Source organism: Crocodylus porosus, unplaced genomic scaffold, assembly GCF_001723895.1.
Source record: "Crocodylus porosus isolate Cpor-Errol unplaced genomic scaffold, CroPor_comp1, whole genome shotgun sequence".
In the NCBI taxonomy this organism is placed as follows: Eukaryota; Metazoa; Chordata; order Crocodylia; family Crocodylidae; genus Crocodylus; species Crocodylus porosus.
In genome coordinates, this window is record NW_017728928.1 from 12255690 (window position 1) to 12275919 (window position 20230).

At 46.3% G+C, this 20230-nt stretch overlaps 2 protein-coding genes and 1 long non-coding RNA gene across 3 annotated transcripts; all 3 read left to right on the forward strand.

Annotated features, from left to right (window-relative positions):
• The first annotated feature begins 4251 nt into the window (after window positions 1-4251).
• Window positions 4252-5471, forward strand: LOC109315073. Its single transcript, XR_002102419.1, has 3 exons — window positions 4252-4352; window positions 4689-4763; window positions 5381-5471. It is a non-coding gene; the product is annotated as an uncharacterized LOC109315073 (long non-coding RNA).
• A 3634-nt stretch (window positions 5472-9105) lies between these two features.
• Window positions 9106-14722, forward strand: LOC109315218 (unconventional myosin-XV-like). Its single transcript, XM_019542814.1, has 5 exons — window positions 9106-9162; window positions 9748-9861; window positions 12904-13065; window positions 13392-13505; window positions 14660-14722. Exons 1-5 carry the CDS (start codon window positions 9106-9108, stop codon window positions 14720-14722), a joined length of 510 nt encoding a protein of 169 aa, XP_019398359.1.
• Window positions 14723-14811: 89 nt separating this feature from the next.
• On the forward strand, window positions 14812-20168 carry LOC109315219 (unconventional myosin-XV-like). Its single transcript, XM_019542816.1, has 9 exons — window positions 14812-14952; window positions 15554-15649; window positions 16256-16387; window positions 17738-17863; window positions 18161-18238; window positions 18686-18834; window positions 19111-19156; window positions 19649-19773; window positions 19900-20168. The coding sequence occupies exons 1-9, from the start codon at window positions 14812-14814 to the stop codon at window positions 20165-20167; spliced, it is 1161 nt and encodes a 386-aa protein (XP_019398361.1). The 3' UTR covers window position 20168.
• Window positions 20169-20230: the final 62 nt, after the last annotated feature.

Genomic DNA, 20230 nt, shown 5'->3' on the forward strand with positions numbered 1-20230 from the left:
GATCCCATGACATGGCTGAACTCTGAGATGCTGCTCCCACGGATCACTATTGAGAACCTCAGCAAATGGGCTATGTACAGAGACCAGGAACTGGCCAAGACCCAGATGCCAAGGACTTGGAAGGAGAGGTGGGAGGCAGAAGACATGGCTGAGGATATGCTTGAGATGGAGTTCACACAGAAGCAGGCATGTTCTGCCTTCTGTTTTAAGTAGTGTGTGAATGCTTTGGGTTGGGGATCAAACTCTGTGCAGCTTGTAAACATTTCTTATGTGTTTTTCAGGGGTATTTGGGTGAAGGTCACACTGTGGAACTAGAGGAGGTTGAAGATCTCTCCAGACTGGAGTAAGTAATATCAGTGATGACACACAATTAGCAGTGAGCTGCAACAGCTCATTCGTTACCCATCCCAGTATATCTTGGTTCTGCAGCAGGAGAAAGTGCACTGTAGAATATCTCACACAGCTTTTAGAAAGGGGTGATGTTAAACATGATAGTGAGGGTCTGTAAAAAGCTGAATTGTGCTCATTAGTCCAAGGTCTGCTTTGCAGAATCTCGAGTTGCTTCTCAAACTTTCTCTCTTTGCCAAGAGAAGTTACCAAGCCTCCATCTACACTGTGAAAAGGTGCTGAAATGGGTTTTCAAAAATCAACCCATTCTATAGATGGAGAAACTAAGGCCTGGAAAGTTAAAGTGACTTCACTAATGGATATGATTGGGAACAGAACCCCTGGTCTGTCATTTGCTCTCAGTACCTAAACTGTGTAATGAAATAAAGTCCCACTGTGCTTGGATGACACATGGTGGAAATAGAGGCCCTTTTAGATGAGGGAGAGATTTTAGTGGGTCTCTAACTGCCTAATCCTGTTCCTAGTGAAATCATTATAAAATTTCCATCGGCTTCTGCTACATCAAGCTCAGGACTTAAATATATTTATCCTTTTATGTCACTGAGTTCATTGCTCTTTCTAACACCAGAGCACCCTTAGCTGTTGCTCATCTCTAACCAGAGACAAACTCTAGCCCTGCTAGATTGATTGAGAAACAGCTTTAACTCGCAACATATGCAGTTGTTTAATGTCTACTGAAAGTGTTTGGGCTTTTATTCCCTAGACAGTAGCTATTAGGGGCAGCATGAACATAGAATCAACCTATGGGCACCTAGACCTGCACAGCAAGGCTGCTTTGACACACTGTCATTACAGCGTGTCAGAACAGACTCAATTGAGTCTGCTGGAGCATGGTAATTACTGTGCTTCAGGTAATTACCGTGCTCCAGCATTCCCACACTGAAAAATGGCGGTAGGGTGCTTTAACTAAAGCTTGTTCAACAAGCCTTAGTTAAAGTGCCCCTGCTGCCATTTTTCAAGGCAGGGATGCTGATACAGGTTTCCCTTGCTATATGCTATACGTGTGTTCCTGGAAAATGGTGCATAACTTGAATTCACATAAAGGGATCCCACTTTTCAAAGCAACGAATAGGGATACGTTTCAAAACGTCAACTGTACTGACCGCCAGACCTGTTTCTACCACTTTTACAAGACGGTTTCAGTACTCGCCAACAGCAAGCACACGGTGGTGGTGAATGTTTAGCTGGTGTGAAGAGAGGGTGGTGAAGGCTTCATTGATGGACCAGGAAGAGGGGTAGGAGATAAGCTAGTGGGACACTTAGAAGCCATAATTGGGATGGAAACTACAGAAACACGTGTCGCAGACAATGAGTGAGGAGCATAGATCCACACAGGAGACCTATAAATTTTGCTGCGTGTCATTCCCACAATGCACTGCCCAAAGCAGCTGACCGCGGGCTTCCACCACACCGATCGCATACGAGTGAATTTACTTTGTATATTACAAATTCTTGGTATTAAAAGGGTCATCGCATATGAGCAAATTTGCACATACAGAACCCGTATAAAGCAAGGAAACCTGTACACATGATGCTCTGGAGCTTTACTTAGAGTGGGTTTTGCAGCTGCTGTAATTAAAGCATGCCCCTGCCCTGGGGCATGTATATAAACACCCACAGGGTTGGATGGGCCCTCAAAGGTCACCTAGTCTAACTCCCTGTGTGAATGTAGGACGTACAATTCCTATACTGTCCCAGATAAATGTTTCTTCGGCCTCTTCTTGAAAACCTTCAGGGAGATTCCGCAAGTTCCCTGGGTTGTTGGTTGTAGCTGTGTTGGTCTAAGGACACAGGCAGACAAGGTTCTTTGGGTAGATGTGATATCTTTTATTAGACCAACTAAGTAGTTGGGGAAAAGTTCTTTGCAAGCTTTTGGGCACAAACACCCTTCCTCAGGCATAACAGCAGCAGAGTTTCCCAATATCTGAAGAAAGGCGTTTGTGCCCAAAAGCTTGCAAAGAGATTTTTCCCAACTAGTTAGTTGGTCTAATAAAAGATATCCCATCTACCCAAAGAACCTTGCCTGCCCATGACAACTTCCCTGGGGAACTTGTTCCATTGTCCTATTGTTCACACAGTTAGGAAGTTTTCTTCTGAGATGTAACCAGTCAGCTTCGCTGCAGTTTAAACCTGTTGCTTGGTGACCTGCCCTCTGTAGCAGAGGCCAACAGTTGTTCTCCCTTTTCTCTATGACAGTCGTTCAAATGTTTGATTGAACATTATTTCAGTGTCGGGCACAGTGTTTTTCTCTTGTATACACATGCACAATTTAGATCCTGCCAAGGTCTGAGCCTGGACAGTGAAATCCAGGAGTGGTCTCAGGACCCAGCATCTTGGTGTATCCCTAAGAGAGGGTAGGTAGATTTATTTTATATACACAAAGCTTTTGGCTGATACTTCCTTCCCCGTGTTTCTAGGGATGTCTGTGAGAGCTCAGTTCTTTTGTGTCTGAAGAAGAGATTCCATCGCAATTTCATCTATGTAAGGACACCTTTTTTTAGTGCTAATTCATTTGGAACCAGGACTCTGAGGGTGGGTTTTTCCTAGTCTCAGCTAGGGTACAGTCCTCAGGCATCCTAACATCTCTTCCCAATAGACACCAGTGGTATTGTGACCGTGGGCCTTTTACCTGCTGTATCACTCCAGCCTGGATCACATTCTTTACTCCTTAGAGGGGTCCAGAATTCCCAAAACAGTTGTACCAGCCCCTATTGCCTTTCTCAAAATCAGCCATAAGGGGCACAGAGAGATGCTGTAACATCCCTCTTTTCTTTTGTTCCCATAAGCAAGTGTTTCAGCACAGGATACATGTAATTGACAGACCACCGATGTATGAAGTTTCACATAAATGCACAGTAATTAACCCCTGCACTGAAAATCCTTCTAAACACTGCCAACAATAGGATCTTGGAGTACTGTGTAAATGTGTATCCAGGAAGGGGAAATCAGGGTGGAAATGGCTGCATAAGCGACATTAAAATTAGCATGTATTCACCTTGCACAATAGAACTAGTCTTTGCACATCTTTCACTTGTATCACATCTGATAAAGACCAGATTTGAGTCCCATAGACCAGCAGAGCCTGTTCAGCTCCTGGTGTCTTTTCTGTCATGCCCTTTCTTAGTACAATGGAGAGTTCCAATCATCAAAACCTTATTGATGACAATGAGGCAAAAGCCATCTGGGCCCTCCCATCCTGCAGGTAGATTCTGCAAGGCCAAGGTCAAAGAAACCATCTTCTCACTTGTAAACAAGGCCAATGAGAATAAGTGTGGAATTCAACAAGAGGGTTTTCCTAGAGTCACTTTTTAAACTGCAATCCACTCTTTAAGCCTCAAATATTCTGGCATGGTACTTTGTTTGGAATGGGAATTCATTCATTCACTACCCTGAGACCTGTTGAGCCTCTAGGCAGGATAGATAGGGTAAGAGAGGACAATCATTCTGTGAGCAGGTGGAAGAGCATGTCATACACCCTGGAAACCCCCGGGTTTCCCTATGTCCTGAGTGTGCCTAGCTGCAGTTTCAGGCTGAGCTCAGCCAAGTTGGGAGGGAATTCCCTGTCTTGTCCAAATAGTCCCAAGAGTCACTTCTGGATTTCACACCAAGTTTCAATATGAAACTATATTTCCACATGGGGAAAAATGTGTGAAGAACACCCCCCACCCCCGGCAATTAATTTAAATCAAAACCTTTAACATTGCAGTGAAGCTGATTAAAACGCTCTGTATGGATTATGTAACATAGTCATTCCTAGTTCATTTCAAATGCCATTTAGAAATCTCTGATGAACTGTTAAATCTAATACCACCACATCTTTGTTTCCTCACCTAGACCTATATTGGGCAGATCTTGGTCTCTGTGAATCCTTTCAAACCCCTCAATCTCTACTCAGAAGAAGTGATGGCTCAGTATCGGCAGGAGATGCTCTCCAAAAATGCTCCGTATGTTTCTGGGTTCCCCCCCTATCAAATAACCCAGTTTTTCTTAGCCCTGAGAAGCCTTTGTCCTCCATGGTTTTCCAGGATCATTTCACTTGGCTGAAGCTGGCCTCATAGGGTTGGGCTGGAGCTGGGTGAAATGTACAGTACGTTAAGCAAAGTGGTCCTTACCTGGCACTTGCTGATATTGTTGCTTCAAGTGTGCCGTGCCATGTTTTCCTTGAACAAGGTTTTCACCCAAGAATCTTAAAGTGAAAACCCAGGCCTGATTCAGGTCCATATTCAGTATAGACATTCAAGGCTGTAGTAACAAACTATAATTTTTTTCTGTGCATCTAGGCACATCTTTGCCATTGCAGAAATGGCTTATACACTGGCTCAGACAGCAGAGAAAGAGCAGTGCATCGTCATCAGGTAGGAGATGACATTTCTGTCCATGCTATGGTATGGTGTAGATCTCAGAAGCCTCCTCTTCCCAAGTTTCTTTCCCATTGTAATAGCCATTTCATAGGATAGGAGGATAGCAAGTAATATCATGGCTGAAAAAGGTTTCATGGGGTATGATAAGGGTTGTTTAATTTAAAAATGGGACATGACAAGAGGGCACATGGTAAAAGCCCATGACAATTATTGGTAGAAAGGAGACTAGGAAGTCAGGTGGTTTCAAATGTTGCCCCAGGCTTGGTGCCATGCCTCAGAGTATGATCAGCTGCCCCTTCCCCGTCTTGCTTGTGTTAGTCTGAAGGTAGCTGCTCAGCAGAGATGAGCCTGCCCTGGATGACATATGGTTTGAGGTGGGAGGGGAAAGCATTTGGCTCTTTATGGGGTTCTCATTTGGAGCTGTGTTTTTCAGCTTGCCTCCAGACTTTTAAATAATGTTAGTTGGATCCTGGACTGTCATGAGTCCATAGTTTTCCACTGACTTTGGTGGAATTGACTTAGACCAGCACAAGGTCTTACCCAGTTATTATAGGCACTCCTGGCCCAATCCTTATATCCATCCCTCTGATCCCTAACCCTTGCTCCAACAGTGGGCACAGTGGATCAGGTAAAACGGAAGCTGCCAAAGCCATTGTGCAGTACCTAACCGTGATGTACCAAAGACAAGATGGCCATAGACTCAAGCAGGTAAGAGGCAACTGCTTTACTTTGGGCTGTGATGGGTCACTGTGGGCTAGCCAATGGCCCACTAGCCAGGACTGGAAGATAGAAGCAGAACTATTCCCTCTTCAAGTCCTTTATGAGGGGGTTGTGGAGACAGAGGGTGAACACATTGCTCCCAAGCTTGCTTGCCCACCTTTTTGGCATAGCACAAAACACTTCTAGTCCTGTTTTTCCCTGTGTACCCAGGTTCAGCTTTTCTCTTTCATGTCCCATGAGGTCCAGCTACTCCTGTCCCAGGCATATGCCTTATAAGACCAACTTGAACCAGTCAAGTATCAGTGTGAGGCCTCTCTGGTTGTGCTTTGCCTGCTGGAGAATGGCATCCTTGTTACACAGATGGCATGACTGGCTTTGGGATGTGTAGTGTTTGAGGAAAGCCAGAGGCCCAGTGAAAGACAGTGGGACTTGGATGCTCGTAAACTTTATCCTGGGAGCCTGAGATGCTTGATGCACAGTGCCAGAAACCAGAGCCCATTACTAACAGCAGAATACTAGCGGTAGGAACATCATGAGATTCCTCAAGCTGTGCAGCCTCCTGGCAAGAAGACAAGAAAACTCAGTTTCCCCTTCAGTCATTAGCCTCTCTACTGAGCCTGCCTTTAAGGGCCCCAGACAGTGACAGGGATGGTTGTTATGAAGTGAGGCTACTAGGGACCTGCTTCTGAAGTCAGCAAAATCCTTCATGCTTGGCACTCTGGGCAGTAAGGAGTTGGGAACTGTTCCCAGGGTCAATGCCAGGTGGCTTTGAGTCCAGCTAGCAACCAAGCGCTAGAGATGTTGAACACAGAGATGCCAAACATCTCCTGAGCTGAACCTCGGACCAGCTTGTAGATGCCTGGTGTGTCTGCTCATCTTTTGCAGTTTTGTGCTCTCTGGGGGAACAACCAACCTTTTGTTAAGTTTTTTGTACAGCTCCTGGCCCTATGGGGCCTGGTCTCTCAGCTTGATTGCAGTACTAACTGCCTGTCTGATATTAAAAAAAACAAAACACATAAGGAACAGAAATTTGATAACAAGGAACACTGTGATCCAGTAGACAAAAAGACTTGTCCTCAGTGCAGCACTTCTCTTGAGTTAGGCTTCATCTATAGTACAGAATTTGGCTGGTATAGCTCTGTTTCCTAAGTGTTTGAAAAGATCATACCCCTCCCTGGCTGATCTGGCTGATACAGCTGTCAGTAAAACCACTAATGACTGAGGATCTTCACTTCTGTATGGAGAGCTGCTCTGTGGCTTTGTCACCTGGGAAAATAATGTGCACTGGGCTTCCACCAGGGGGTGCTCCCATCCTAGCTAAATCACCCCAGCCAGTTCTGCAATGGCTCTATAAGGCTGTGATTATATTCAAATTACTTCCTGGAAGGTATTACAGCCAGTGTGAGGGTGATTGCCGTGTAAAGCAATGCTTGAGCTGCAGTGTGACTGGGCTGGACGCCCAGGAGATGTTGCAACATGAACTTCTGGCTGGTTTCAGCAGCACTCAAGCCTCAACCCTCATCAGCCCCCAGCGCATCACCCAGCAAAAGCTTACAGCTCCCCTTACCTTGAGCGGGAGACTTGTATGTGGGGGGTCGGATTTGGGGTAAAACCAAGCTCATGCTGTGGCAAAAGGGAGTCTAAAGGGGCTAGTGATGGGATGCTGACAGGTTGCATTTCTGTAGCATCTCTTAGCCTTTGTCTGGGACAAGGATTCCATCATCCTTAATGCTCAAGAGTTTGACCAAAGTCAGCCACTATCCCAAAGAGCTAGAAGCAAATCCAATGGCTGACCTAGTTCAGACACATTTTAGACTAGGAACAAGGTTCACACTGTTAACATGACAGTAGATAACCATCAGAAATACCTGCCAAGCCTTGTGCTGGCTCTAGCTCAAACAGGAGCCCACACAGGCCATAGGATGCACCTGTATTACACAGGCAGTCTGGCCAGGTGGTTTCTCTGGTCCCTTTATGCCTGAAAGTCTGTTGTTTGTAATATAATGTCTCCTGCCCTGTCCTGCCCCCTAGCCCTGTGAGGTCCTGCCCATCTTGGAGAGCTTTGGGAATGCCAAAACCATCCTCAACGACAACTCGAGCCGCTTTGGGAAGTTTCTGCACGTCCATCTGAGGCAGTGAGTCAACAGGGCATTGAAGGATGCTGCTTGCTTCCAGCCTGGCAGTGAGGTGCTGGGTAAGGGAGGGAGACACTGAGCCAGACACCCCCAGGAACAGCTCCAGGGTGCCTCTGTGGGCAGGTGGGCTGTGCAAGAGGTTTGTGTAACCCAAGTCTTCACCTATCCCACTTTACTTTTTCTTTGTGGGGGTCATCAATAAGTTTGTGACCCTGAATTTGCTTTTGAGTGTGCTTTGAAAGCTCTCAAGAAATCTGCCAGATTTTCCTGATTTGAAATCCCAGAGGCCCTGTTTGCAGTTTGTTTTCCACATTCAAGTAGCGCTCAGCTGAGATGAGAGTACCCTTTTGATAGGTGTTGTACATGCACATAAGTGAGGGATGTTCCTATGGTATAAAGTGCCAAGACAGACAGAGGAAGTGGTGGGAAAAGAGGCCAAGAGAGAAGAAGGGACTTGCTCATGGTGTTACAGCCAGTCAGTGGTCAAGCCAGAACTCAGCTCTCCCAGGTCAGTGCCCAGTCTTCTCAATTGTGCTGTTTCAGTATGAAAACCTACCGGGATGCAGGTCTATTTATAACCATTTAGAGCCTGTTGAGGATCTAATCTGGTTTGGTCTTACGGTGAGGAGAGAAGTGACTGATCTCTCTGCCATCGTGCCAGACTGTGGCACACCTAGAACTGTGTTCAGTGTTGCCAGGCCCTGGTAAGAAGGATCAGCTTTGTTGACAGAGCAGCACTTTGCCTAGTGGGTCAGGGTGGCTTGAATTATGTGGCCATGCTGCTTAACCTCATTCGCATCTCTGCATTCAACCATACCACTGCTACTTCTAGAGTGGTGACCGAATCTGCTGCCTGGTTATGAGCGGTGTGTCAGGATTGTTATATGATGTGGCAAATATTTCACTAGCTAATAAAATCCTTCATACAGCATGCATTGGTTTCTTCCCACTCTGCAGGGCCCATAGCATGTTACTGCTGCAGTAGCATCTTATTAGCCCCAGGCCTCATTGCACCAGGTGCTGTATATGTGCAGCAGAAAGACAGCACAGACCCCAAAGAGTTGGACAAGAGATGATGGGTTCAATACAAATGGATGGGAGAATATGGGGAGATGGTGAGACAAGCCCGAGTGTTTGGAAGCTAATTAGGGTTATGCCTCAAAACATTTGGGGGATTTGGAGATCTTTCTGAATTGTTTTGTTTTTGTATGGCAGGGTCACAGCTCCACTGCACTTCAGGATAGCCTTCTATCTTTACTTTCTATCTGGTTGCTTGCTGTACAATGGGGCTGCTCCAGAATCCCAACTCTGAAGTCCTCCAGACTTTGGTGGTGGCTTTCAGAGACACAATTTTTGCCTTGGGCCCATGTCCCTAAGTAATGGCCCTCCTCAGTCAGATGCCTATGCTGTACAGAGTACAGTTGGGTCACCAAAAATCCCTCATCTTACAGAACCTTTCTCCTGTCACACACAGCGGAGTCATGGTGGGTACGTCCATCTCCCAGTATCTTCTGGAAAAGTCCCGTGTTGTGTTTCAGGTAAGAGCTGACAAGCCCTTCTTCCCATGGTCATGCTCCCTGCATATCTAGGCCACGTTTAGTTTCAGTTGATAGTGAATAATAATTGATACTGAATTTTCCGCTTGGACCTTAAATGACAATATAGGAACAAAAGTGTACCTTGCTAGTGTAACTACGCTGCATTGGATCTCCAGCTGATGCAAGTCAGGGTCGGTCCATTGATTTCAGTGAAACTATGCTGACTTGCACCAGTTGAGAAATTGGCCCCACTACAGAAAATAATCAGAATTTTGTCTGGAGTTAGGCCACTTGGTAAGGCTTTTTCAAAGTTTGGGGGGGGGGGGGGGGGAGGGGGTTGTCCTTTTCCTGTCTTTTGGGGATATGGCTGGGATCAGCAGCAGGAGTCCTGTGAAGGAGGATGTATCCCCTTTGGCATTTTAAGTATAGTTTCCAAGTGGTGCAGTTCTTTTGAGACTTTGGGTCTCACTTTGCTCAGCCCAAAGATTTGGAAAGAGCTCTACTTAGAGATGCTTTTCATTGGTACTTATGCCATAGGGCACAAAAACAGGATCTTAACTAACGGCATGAGTTATACTTTCTCAGGCTTGTGGCGAGAGGAGCTACCATGTGTTTTACGAGTTGCTGGCAGGGCTGCCCATGGAGCAGAAAGAGCAGATGTACCTGCAGGAGGCAGAGACTTACTTCTACCTGAATCAGGTGAGTGAGGAGGTGCAGGTTCTGCAACATGTGGTAGAGCGACATGGCTGACCCTGCTCTTCCCTCTCACATCAGCTAAGGCCCCAACAGGAGATGACTAAGAAAGCAGGTGCTCTGCTTCCCTTCTCAAAATCCTCTTACAGAGGTAGCACAGTATGATTTTGGCTCTTGGCTACTGAAGGTCCTGTCTGGAGCCCATGAATGAGTGTCTTTGTCCGTAATACTTTAGGTCATTTCTCTTCCATCTCCCACCATTCAGGCCTCTTCTCTTGGAGAAGGGTATGTAAGTGGGACCTTTGTTCTGTGAGGGTTAACCAAACAATGACCTGGTATGGTGACTCCATGGCTTCAGTGTCCAGTGAAAATAGCCAGATCTAATATGCCTTTGCTTGGGTTTATAATCTACCCTGCACAAGAAAACAACAGGTGAGATGCCTGCTTTGTCAGGGGTGGTTCTTTTCATCCTATATCCAGCTATGCAAAATACTCGATTAAGTTATAGGTTAGTAAATTTAGAACTGCTAATAAAAAGTGCCAGGTCTGAATGGAGGAACTGGCCAGCAAAGCTGCAGCAGAGTAAATTGTTCTGGAATGAAGTCACTTTCATGCTGAAATAGTCTTCATACAGGATAGCTATTGCTACATAGCAATAGTGGACTGAGGAACTTATGAATCATAGTCCTATATTTAGAATGGTATCAGTTTTCCTCCTAGTAAAGATGAGACAAGTGGCCTTATGACTCTAAGAGGTTCATGTAATTAATGGCCTGGCATAATCAATAGATTTGTATTTCCTTAACACCTAGAAAGAAGCAAGCATCATAGTATCTCATTTCAGGCAATATCTATGCTCCAAAGTGCTGCAAAATCTCAGCCCCCAGTGGGGGCTTGGTGGTGTGGATGTTAAGGTGCATGGTTGACAGCCTCAAGGTTGCAGGTTTGAAGCTATAGCAGAAGTGCTCATGATGTGGCCCTGCTAGGTTCCAAAGAATCTGTAAGTTCTGCTAAATATCCTGTTGCAAGGACGTGAAAAGGAAGGAAGGACAACCCATTGTCAGCATAGCCAGGGTGTAGATGCAGCTGTAGTGATGAAGAGTGCTTTTATCAGCATTGTGAATGCCATTCAAGGTGGCAGTGCAGCCAGGGTGATGGTGGAAAGACTTCTAACCCTTAGTTAGCTGGAGATGATGATGGCCCTGCAGCATCCCAATGAGAGCTGATATTGTGAGTACAGTGCCTTGGCCTGTTAGGAATTGGGGGAAGGGGAATTCTGCGTGCAAAGGAAGATGGGTAGAGCTGGACAAAACCTCATCAGCCAGATCTTGGGATTTGGGCTTGGCAAAACCAAACCTGGGGGTAGTTTGGTTCTTGGTTTCTGTCTGTATCAAAGTTTCGGGTGGGATGGTCAGTCAGGAGTCTTCTGCCACATGTGGAGTGTTGCACACTCGCTAGGGAGTGCTCACTTTAGTGTTTCTGAAGTACCACCTTTATGATTTATAAATGTATCTGGGTATTATCAGACCTGTCCTGACCAAGGTGGAAAGGGAAGCATGGAGGGAGGAGGGATTTGCCCAGAGGTTTGCAGCAAAGCTCTGTGCCAAGGGCTTAAACCTGTAGGCCAGGCTGTGTCCTACAGTATTCACTTGCGTACCACAACAATTCCCAAAAATCAGTCCTTCAAAACTAGGACACATGCTTTAAGCAGGGAAGCTGATTTTACTTTGCTGGAATAAAAGCATGGAGACACTGTGGCACCAGAGGGTTTCCAGCTTCTCTCTGGGACAGCAAATAAGAGAGGCAGTCTAGTGTTAATCCTTGTACAGCTGCTGTCAAATTGGCAACAGTTTGTGGCTGAGTGACCAAATGAGCAGATACTGACAGCCATCTTTCAGCGCAGCCTCTACATGCAAAAGCTAGATCTAAGCCACAACTGTGGAAAATCTTTTCCCAACACTCTGCCTTCCATATTTTATTTGTGGGGGGTAGGATATTCAAGGAAATACAGTGTGCATTTTGTTGTTCTGAAGCATCAAGTGTTGGGTACAGACCCCCTTCATTATATCCCTGGTGATACATGGCAGGTGAATTCCAACATGACTTATCTTAGAAAGCCTCAACTTGCTGCTGGACTGGGGCTGGGAAAAGGCTTCAGTGCCAATAGGCTTGAGAAACTCAGCATGGCCTTTACCTACCACTCAGCTCTCTTGGTCTTTTACAGGTTGTATTTAAAGTTTCTCCTGGTGCATCTAGATGTACAGACAGGCCTGTTGGGGGTGTCCTCCTCAAGCGCTCAGCTGGTTCTTCTGTTTCTGCTTAGTTCTTCAATGTGTTGTGGGATGAATTTGTGGTCTCAGCATGATTTCCATGGGGTTCATTAATTTACTTATTAACAATTCATATGATGCCACTCAGATTATGCAGCAAAAGGTCTCAGTCTCTGATCCTAGACCTGTAATTCAGTCCATGCAGATGAAGGCAGATCCAGGTCCATGGAGCTTATATTCTGAGAGAGAAGAGATGGGCCAATTAGGGCCAAAATTGGCCTAAACAGGGGATTGGGTTCCCCCCACAGCTTCCAACTCTTATTCAAAGGCTGGACTCTTTATTGGCCTCAGGTTGCAGTGCCTTCAGCAGATCACCCTACTCTCAGGAAAGGTTCCAGCTGGAGAAGGATTTGAACTATGAGGGGAGAAAATTTTGGCTCATATGGATGTCTGTGATAGGAGCTACTGTGAGGTGGGAGCATATGTGTGTCAACAGAAATGTTTCCTGAGGTTGCACGTACCTGATATGGAAGGAGAAATATGGACCAAGCCCCAATCTAATAGCCCAGAGTTGAACACTCCTAGGTCTGGATGAAGTGTAAAGTGTTGGTCACAAACGTTTCTGAAATGGTCCCTCTTCTGATGGGCCCAGTACAGTCCCCTTGCATTTTGCAACCCAGAACAAACTTCTGCAACCTGGGGCCTGTCTCCTGTCCTGGGATGTGACCTTGGAATGAGAAGCTGGCTGTGATTTAACCCCTGGTCTTGGTTCTCTCAGGGCAGAGCATGCAACCTACTGGGGAAGCAGGACGATCAGGACTTTACAGCCTTGATGCAAGCACTGCAGGGGATTGGCCTCTCGGATGATGAGCTGACCTCTATCTGGGCAATGCTGGCTGCTGTTCTGCAGCTTGGGAACATCTGTTTTACCTCCTGTGGGGTATGTTAGTCCCTTGCTAGTTCTGGGCGTGACAGACACTGAATAGTACAGCAGTCTCATGATGGGACTTGGGGTATTGTTCCCTGTTGAACACAGTCTCATCTGCTCCTCTGAGACTGCTGCAAATACCCAGAGGAGAATCTGGGCTGCCTGAGGTCTTTGGAGCCTAACGAGCCAAATTCAGGCAAGCTGAGGCACTGGGGTTTTGTGACCTGCCCTTGTGCAATGAGGATGAGACCAGTTTTCTGCAGACATTGCCCTGGGTAACAAGTCTGGGACCCTGTCTCCAGTATCAGCTTAGACCTTTCTTTTCCCCCATGATCTAGAAAGGATCCTTTGAACTTGCAGCCATCCCCAGTGACACAGAAATCCAGATTGTGGCCAACTTGTTGCATGTCTCGGCAGATCTCCTGCGAAGTGCCATCACTCATCGGGTCACTGTGAGTACCTCATGGCCACTTCATTTCCCTGTTCTCCTGCTTGAGCTTGTGTTGTGTAGGGAAAGGGTTGAAAAGGATACCTGTGCTCTGCCCCAGCCCTGGGCTTTTTCTGCAGGGAGGTCTGAACACTAGCTACTGGTAGCCTGTTTACAGTAGCGACGTTCTGCATGAAGTAGGAATGTCACCTCCCACCCCTTTTTTTTTGCTGTGTTATATGAAGCAGAACAGCCTCTTCACTTGAGGGCTGGTGTTTATGTTCATAGTAAGAATCCTGAGAGGGGCTGGCCTATAATCAATATATAGGCTTCCAGTTGAAGGGACTTCCCTTGCCATCTGTCCCCAAAATGGCACCATACCCTGAGGCGAGAGCTCGGCCACAGGGATAACTCTGACTTCGTTCCCTAAGGTGCCCTGAACTCGGGTTTTGGCAAGGTGCAGGAGGAAAAGAGTCCCCAAAAACTTGGGTCCTCTGATGAGAACATGCTGTCCCCAGCCCTGCAGGGTTTACACTGAGAGCTGGCACCAAAAGGCAGCACACTGCAAGATGAGTCCTGTAGGGGTCTCTAAATGTGTGCGTGTGGGTGGGTGTGAGATGGACATGGTGCTCCATTATGCTGAGAAACCTTTGACCTCAGTCTGGCAGTGTGAGGGCACCTTGAAGTGGGCACATGTTTCACCCCTTCTACTGACTCAGTAATCACAGAATCAGTAATTGTGCCTTAGGGGGTACATCTATACCATGGCAGGAAGAAATAAGCTCCACCAACCCTGGAAATGCAGTGAGGGTGTCCCAGAATGCCACCCTTGAGCCCCCTGGAAATCCAAGTTGGGAACATGGTGTTTGGGGCACCCTCACTAGTATTGATGGAAGTGGCTGGGCAGGGCTTATTTCCTCTGTGGCTTGAGTGAACTTCTTGCTACCACAGTGTAGACTCACTGTTAAGTCCAGATGAGTCCCAGGCCCAATCTTTCAGATAACTGGCTCCCAGCTGAGTAAGATCCAGAAGTAAAATTAGACTAGTCTTGCCTTGCATTGTGCCAGGGGATTCCTGGGCAAAGAACTCCCATGTTTAGCTGTATCGATTCCTTACGGGTTTCCAGACAGAACCTTTTCTTGTGAGTCCTTGTAACAAATAACACTTCCTTCTATCCAGGCAACATCCTATGACCGGATATTCACCCCTTTGTCTGTAGAAGGTGCTATCGATGCCAGGTAACCAATCCCGCTTTGGTCACTTTATCTCACTTAGTGAAAGTAGCCTGAGAGCATTATTTTCCTGGTAACTGCCTGGTTTGGTTTTCCCCCATGCTTCCCCCACCAAGGGATGCCATTGCCAAGGCTGTGTATTCCCTGCTCTTCGACTGGCTCCTGGAGAAGATCAATGGATGGCTAGCCCCTCAGGAGATGGACAGCACTGTGGGCATTGTTGACATATATGGCTTTGAGGTTGCTTTCCCCATTCATTTTAAACTGTCTTGGAGTTGCTGTCCTGGCTGCACGTATGTGTCCTGGTTCTTCTATTTCACTTGTTAAAGCAAGAGGGAAGCTCGTAAGTATTTGCTTATGCGGGGGGGGAGACAGTGTCCCCCAAAGCATGGGGCCCTGTCTGTCTGAACTGTGTGTAGTGTCCTACATACTTTTGGTGCAATGGAAATAATATCTTGGTCTGGACTCTGGCATTTGTACTGTGTGACAAGATGGCCAAGCCAGTTGGGAAGGATTGGGACTAATCCAGCATTTTGACCCAAACTTGCCCCGGCCTCAAATTGTACCTCTGGTTTCTACTGAGGCATGGCAGTGTGTGGTGCTCTGAAATACACTGTCAACTAACAATGCAGTCCACAAGCCCAAAAAGCAGACTGTGATTTAAAAACACAAATAGATCGCTTGGATGTTAGAGACATGTGCTGATTTAGGTCCAGCATTTAGGTTCTAATGATCTACATGGACCAATTATCAAGACTTGCTTTAACACATGAAATAGAAGAACCAGGACACATACATGCAGCCAGTACAGTGACTCCAAAACTTTACTGTATCTTTCCAGGATTTGGGGGTGAACAGTTTGGAGCAGCTATGCATCAACTTTGCCAATGAGCATCTCCAGCACTTCTTCAGCCAGACAGTTATTGCCCAGGAAGAGGTAACAAAAAACCCTTGCTGGGAGAGACAGCACACATTCAGGGAGTTGAGGCAGCCTCAACTGGAGAGCACTTCCACACAGGGAAGAAAGGCATTGACTGGATCTATTCCTCGATTTCAATATCAGTGTGTTCTGCCTCTGGAATGGGGGTTATTAACAAGTCATTGCTAATTCTGTAGTTAATTAGTAGAGAAAGAGGCAGTTGGAGCACTTCTCCACTGGATACGGTTTACTATAAGCAACATCTTTTCGATCTGAGACCCTAAAATACCACCTGGAACTTATAAGGCCAGGTGGGCCTGGCCTTAAGGCCAGGGCTGGAAGTCACTGGTACCAACTGTGCCCCTTGTGGAAGAGCAGAGTACTATTTCCAGACTCGACATCTTGTCTGCTGCCCCTTGCCTTGCTGTCGTCTACCTCTGTTCTCCCATGTTAGAAAAAGTGTTCACAAGCTTAGTTAATGGCTAAAGTGGGGAGGTACCATGCATGTTTATCACACTATTAAACCTCTAGTTTGCTGAGGAACCAATCAGATCTCTGCTAACTTCCTGAATTTGATGTTTGTTTTCCTGGCCGGGGTTTGGCTGGATGATCTCTGACTGGTAGGAGGAATACACCCAAGAAGAGCTAGTCTGGATTCCCATTTCCAAGATCCACCAAGAGTCATGCCTGGATCTGATTGCTTCAAAGCCCCATGGTATCTTGCGCATCCTGGATGACCAGACATCATTGACCCAGGTTAGGAACTTGCTGTGGCTGTCAAGCCACACAAATGGAGTAAAAAGGTCATTGTGTCAGGAGGGAAGTGTTCTCTTCATAATTACACTTTTGACTAGTTAATCTGGATTAATGCTTCTCTGAAAGACAACTCCATTATGCCAAATAGCCATGAGCCCACATGACATTTCTCATTCCTTTTCTTCAGTAAAAGGAGATTTTTGTCTTTTAGGGGAAAAGAAGATCATGGTTTTTGATATGAGACAAGCTGTTAAAATAATTCTGGTAGATTTTAAGCAGTGAAAAGGCTATTGCCTTTACAAACTCTCTCAAAAGCAGATTGACACAGGTGCCAGGCATAGACAGTTAGTGGACATCTCTAGAAAGGCTGGATGGTCATTTTTGGACTGATTCACTCCAAAATTTTGCTAAGCTAATGTTATGTGACATAGTCAAAGGGAGATAATTTTGTTTAATGTTTCTATTGCTTTCGGGCCAGAAGGCCTTGAAAAATGTATGTACAGGCAGTCCTCGACTTGCAACATTTTGAGTTACAACATTTTGCAATTACGTTTATAAATTGACACCCTGTTTCAACTTTATGATGTCGGTTGCAACTTTACAACGCTTGATCCAATGCGACGCCACGCCAGCGAACAAGTTCGCTGTGTCGTTCGTCTCCCTGGAAAACATCTGTCCAAACTGCCTTGGACGCTTTTTTTAAGAAAGCAGACAAGACTCCAGAAAAACTTGCAGCCAGGACTTCTGAGAAGACTCCAGCCAAGAACCCTTCAAAAAGTCCAACAAAGTCACCTCAAAGAAGCCCTTCCAAATCAATATGATTGCTATTTATGATATAAATACATTAATGTAGCTATGTTACTCATCTATAATTGATGGAATACAAAATTCTGGGCTATTTTTGGTGAAAATAGGGTATAAGGCCTTGGTTCAGGAACCAGCCTCCCCATTTATAACGTTTCAACTTAAGATGCATTCTTCAGGAACCAAATGTGTCATAAGTCTGAGGACTGCCTGTAATAACCTCCCTCAACCAAACATGGGTCATCAGTGAGGAATCAAACCCAGAACCCCCAGCACTGTAGTAAGAGCCTCTGTCACCCGAGCTAAGGGAGTAACTCTCCTAGAAGTCTGTTATTATCTTCTTGTATGATCCATCTACTACAGATGGCATGGAAAGGTATAACCCACACTGGATAGTGAACTCACTATTTGCCACATAAGGTATATACCTGGGAGAGAGGGGCTTCCCTTTATGCACGCTTACAATTTCAACTTCTGTTGAACAATGGGGGTTAAACAAAGGACTTGGCTGTGACAATGTAAGCCATGTATGCCTCTCCTGCTCAGGCCACTGACCATACCTTCCTCCAGAAGTGTCATTACCATCATGGAAATAGTCCTTTGTACACCAAACCCAAACTGCCTTTGCCAGTCTTCACTGTGCGGCACTATGCAGGTCCAGTCACCTACCAGGTAAGTTCCTGGGGTCAAGCTGGGGCAGTCTATGGGGGTCTGGGGCCATAATCACTGGGTACTTTGGATGATGCTTGTCTGCATTTTTCCTGGTCTAGTACCTGGATGATGCCTGCTTGCAGATGCTGCTAAGGAAAAGCTGCTGTGTTCTGAAGTTACTCTGGGTGGCTTAAGTCACAAGAGGACAAATCAGAATATTTATGCAGTGTGCCTGACTATGTACTGTAGATTCAGAATTTCTGTATTTTATGGTTTGCTGATCCATGCTAGAGATTAAACCACAGCTTGACTTTACAGGTCCACAAGTTCTTGAATAAAAACCATGACCAACTACGCTCAGAAGTCCTTGATATTTTCTCCCAGAGCCGCCTCAAGGTACAGCACATGATTAGGGCAACTATTTCTGATGCCAGTATCTGACAGGCTTCTCCAGTGCTTTCTTCAGAGAAGCACAAAGATCAAAGCTCCTGAGAGAACTTGAACACAGTGTCAAGGCTTGCACTTGGGGTTGTGCTAAGTCATCTGCTTGGCAAATTTGTGAGCTCAGGCAGGCCCAGAATGGGCAAGACTTGGCAGGGCTTATTTCTCAGCAGTGTGCCTGGTCTCACCCAGGAGGCCATACCTAAGGTCAGCCTATATTGTCTGGGGGAGGTGTGAATAGACCTGTAGCCTTAATCAGTTGCAGCCCTTCTGTTGTGGGTAGATGGTGGTGAGAGTGGTTCTTAGTCCTGGACCATTAGTTCCAGAAGGAAGGGGCTGTTCTTTCAAAGCAGCAAAGGAGAGTGTTACGTCGTTAACTTACTGCTTTCTTCTCCTTTCAAGCTTATGTCCAAAATTTTCCAGAGGGCCAAAGATCATCATAGCCAGCACAGGGAGCTGGGAACAAAGGGCAAAGGGCTCAAGCATCCAGCCTCGACGCTGGTGTCCAGATTCCATCAGTCTCTACTGGATCTCACGGCCAAGCTGGGAAGGTGAGGGATACAGGGGTGACACCAGCCCTATTGTTGCTGACTGCCTGGTGTAAAAGCTCCCCTCACTCACTTGATTGTTCTAGAAGGGCTTTTATTGCTGGGAATTTGAGTGGTTTAGCTAGGTGGTGATGGATGACGGAACCAGAAGAGGAGGATGTTTGGTAGAGATGGACAGTGTCTACATGGGGATATGAAGGCTTCAGCAGCCCCTGGGTATAGCAAGGGCACTTCTGGAATGGGGCTGTTAAAGTGTCTTCCCTTTCCTCTGCCTTGCAGGAGCCATGCTTTCTTTATTCGATGCATCACACCCAATTCAAAAAAGGTAAGAGAGCTCCTGCTTCTGAACAGCAGCACAGGTCTTTGGGAAACCCTTCAGCAGGATGTTACTTCCCTTGCTGTCTATTTTTTTTTCCCAGCTGGTACCATCTGAATTTGGCTCTCATTTGTAAGAAGCAACACACTTGTACAGTTTTCTGTTCCCTGACTATAAAGCCCCTTCCTAGAGCATGTTTTTTTTTCAAGATCAGCTCTTCTGTGACACGCTGCTCTCCCTCTCAGTCTGTGCTCTGGTGCTGGCTGTCTGTTACTTGCTGCAAAAGAGCGTGTTTCAGAATCCTGCAGGGCACAGGGTTTACTCTGCCCAACCACAAGGCAAAATCTGTATGGTCCTGCATGGGGGTCTGGGAGATGTGCCAACCCTTTCTAAAGGTCCATCTCTTTTTCTGTTTCTGTTTCTCTCTTTCTGTTTATTCCCTATTTCGTGTCTTCCTCCCCCTGCCTTCTGCCCTCTTACACTTCATGGCTTCCCCTGCAGTTGTCAAACATCTTTGATGTGGAATATGTCACTTGTCAGCTGAGGCATTCCGGGATACTGGAGGCCATCCATATCAGGAAGGAAGGATACCCTATCCGCATCCCATTCCAGCCTTTCTTAGTCAGGTAATTCCCCTTGTCTGTTCTTCCTCCTGGCTAGGGATGTCCATGTGATTGAAGGGGACTCGGTGCCAACACATAATTGTAGGAGGGTTTCACTTTGTTCTTCTATGTCTTCCTTCTGCCTTTCAGGTATGGGACCCTGGGTGGACCTACACGGAGCAATTTGCAGGAGAGGGATGACTGCATCGCAGTGCTGTTGCGTGTGGTGGGGGACGCCTCGGAGCTCTATCAGATTGGCGTAACGAAGGTGCTGTGTAAAGAGAACGGTATCTTAATCCAAAAGGCCTTTCCATCCACCTACTTGGTCCTGATGGAAAGTAGGCTGCTCACCTTTGTGCATAACCGCATACTTCCAGCTCAACTATTTCTGTTGCTTTACCTCTTTCCTTGCTTTTAGCTGGAGAATTGTAGTGCCTGTGAAATGTAAAGATGGTGAATGCTACCTTCTTGCAGTTCTGTT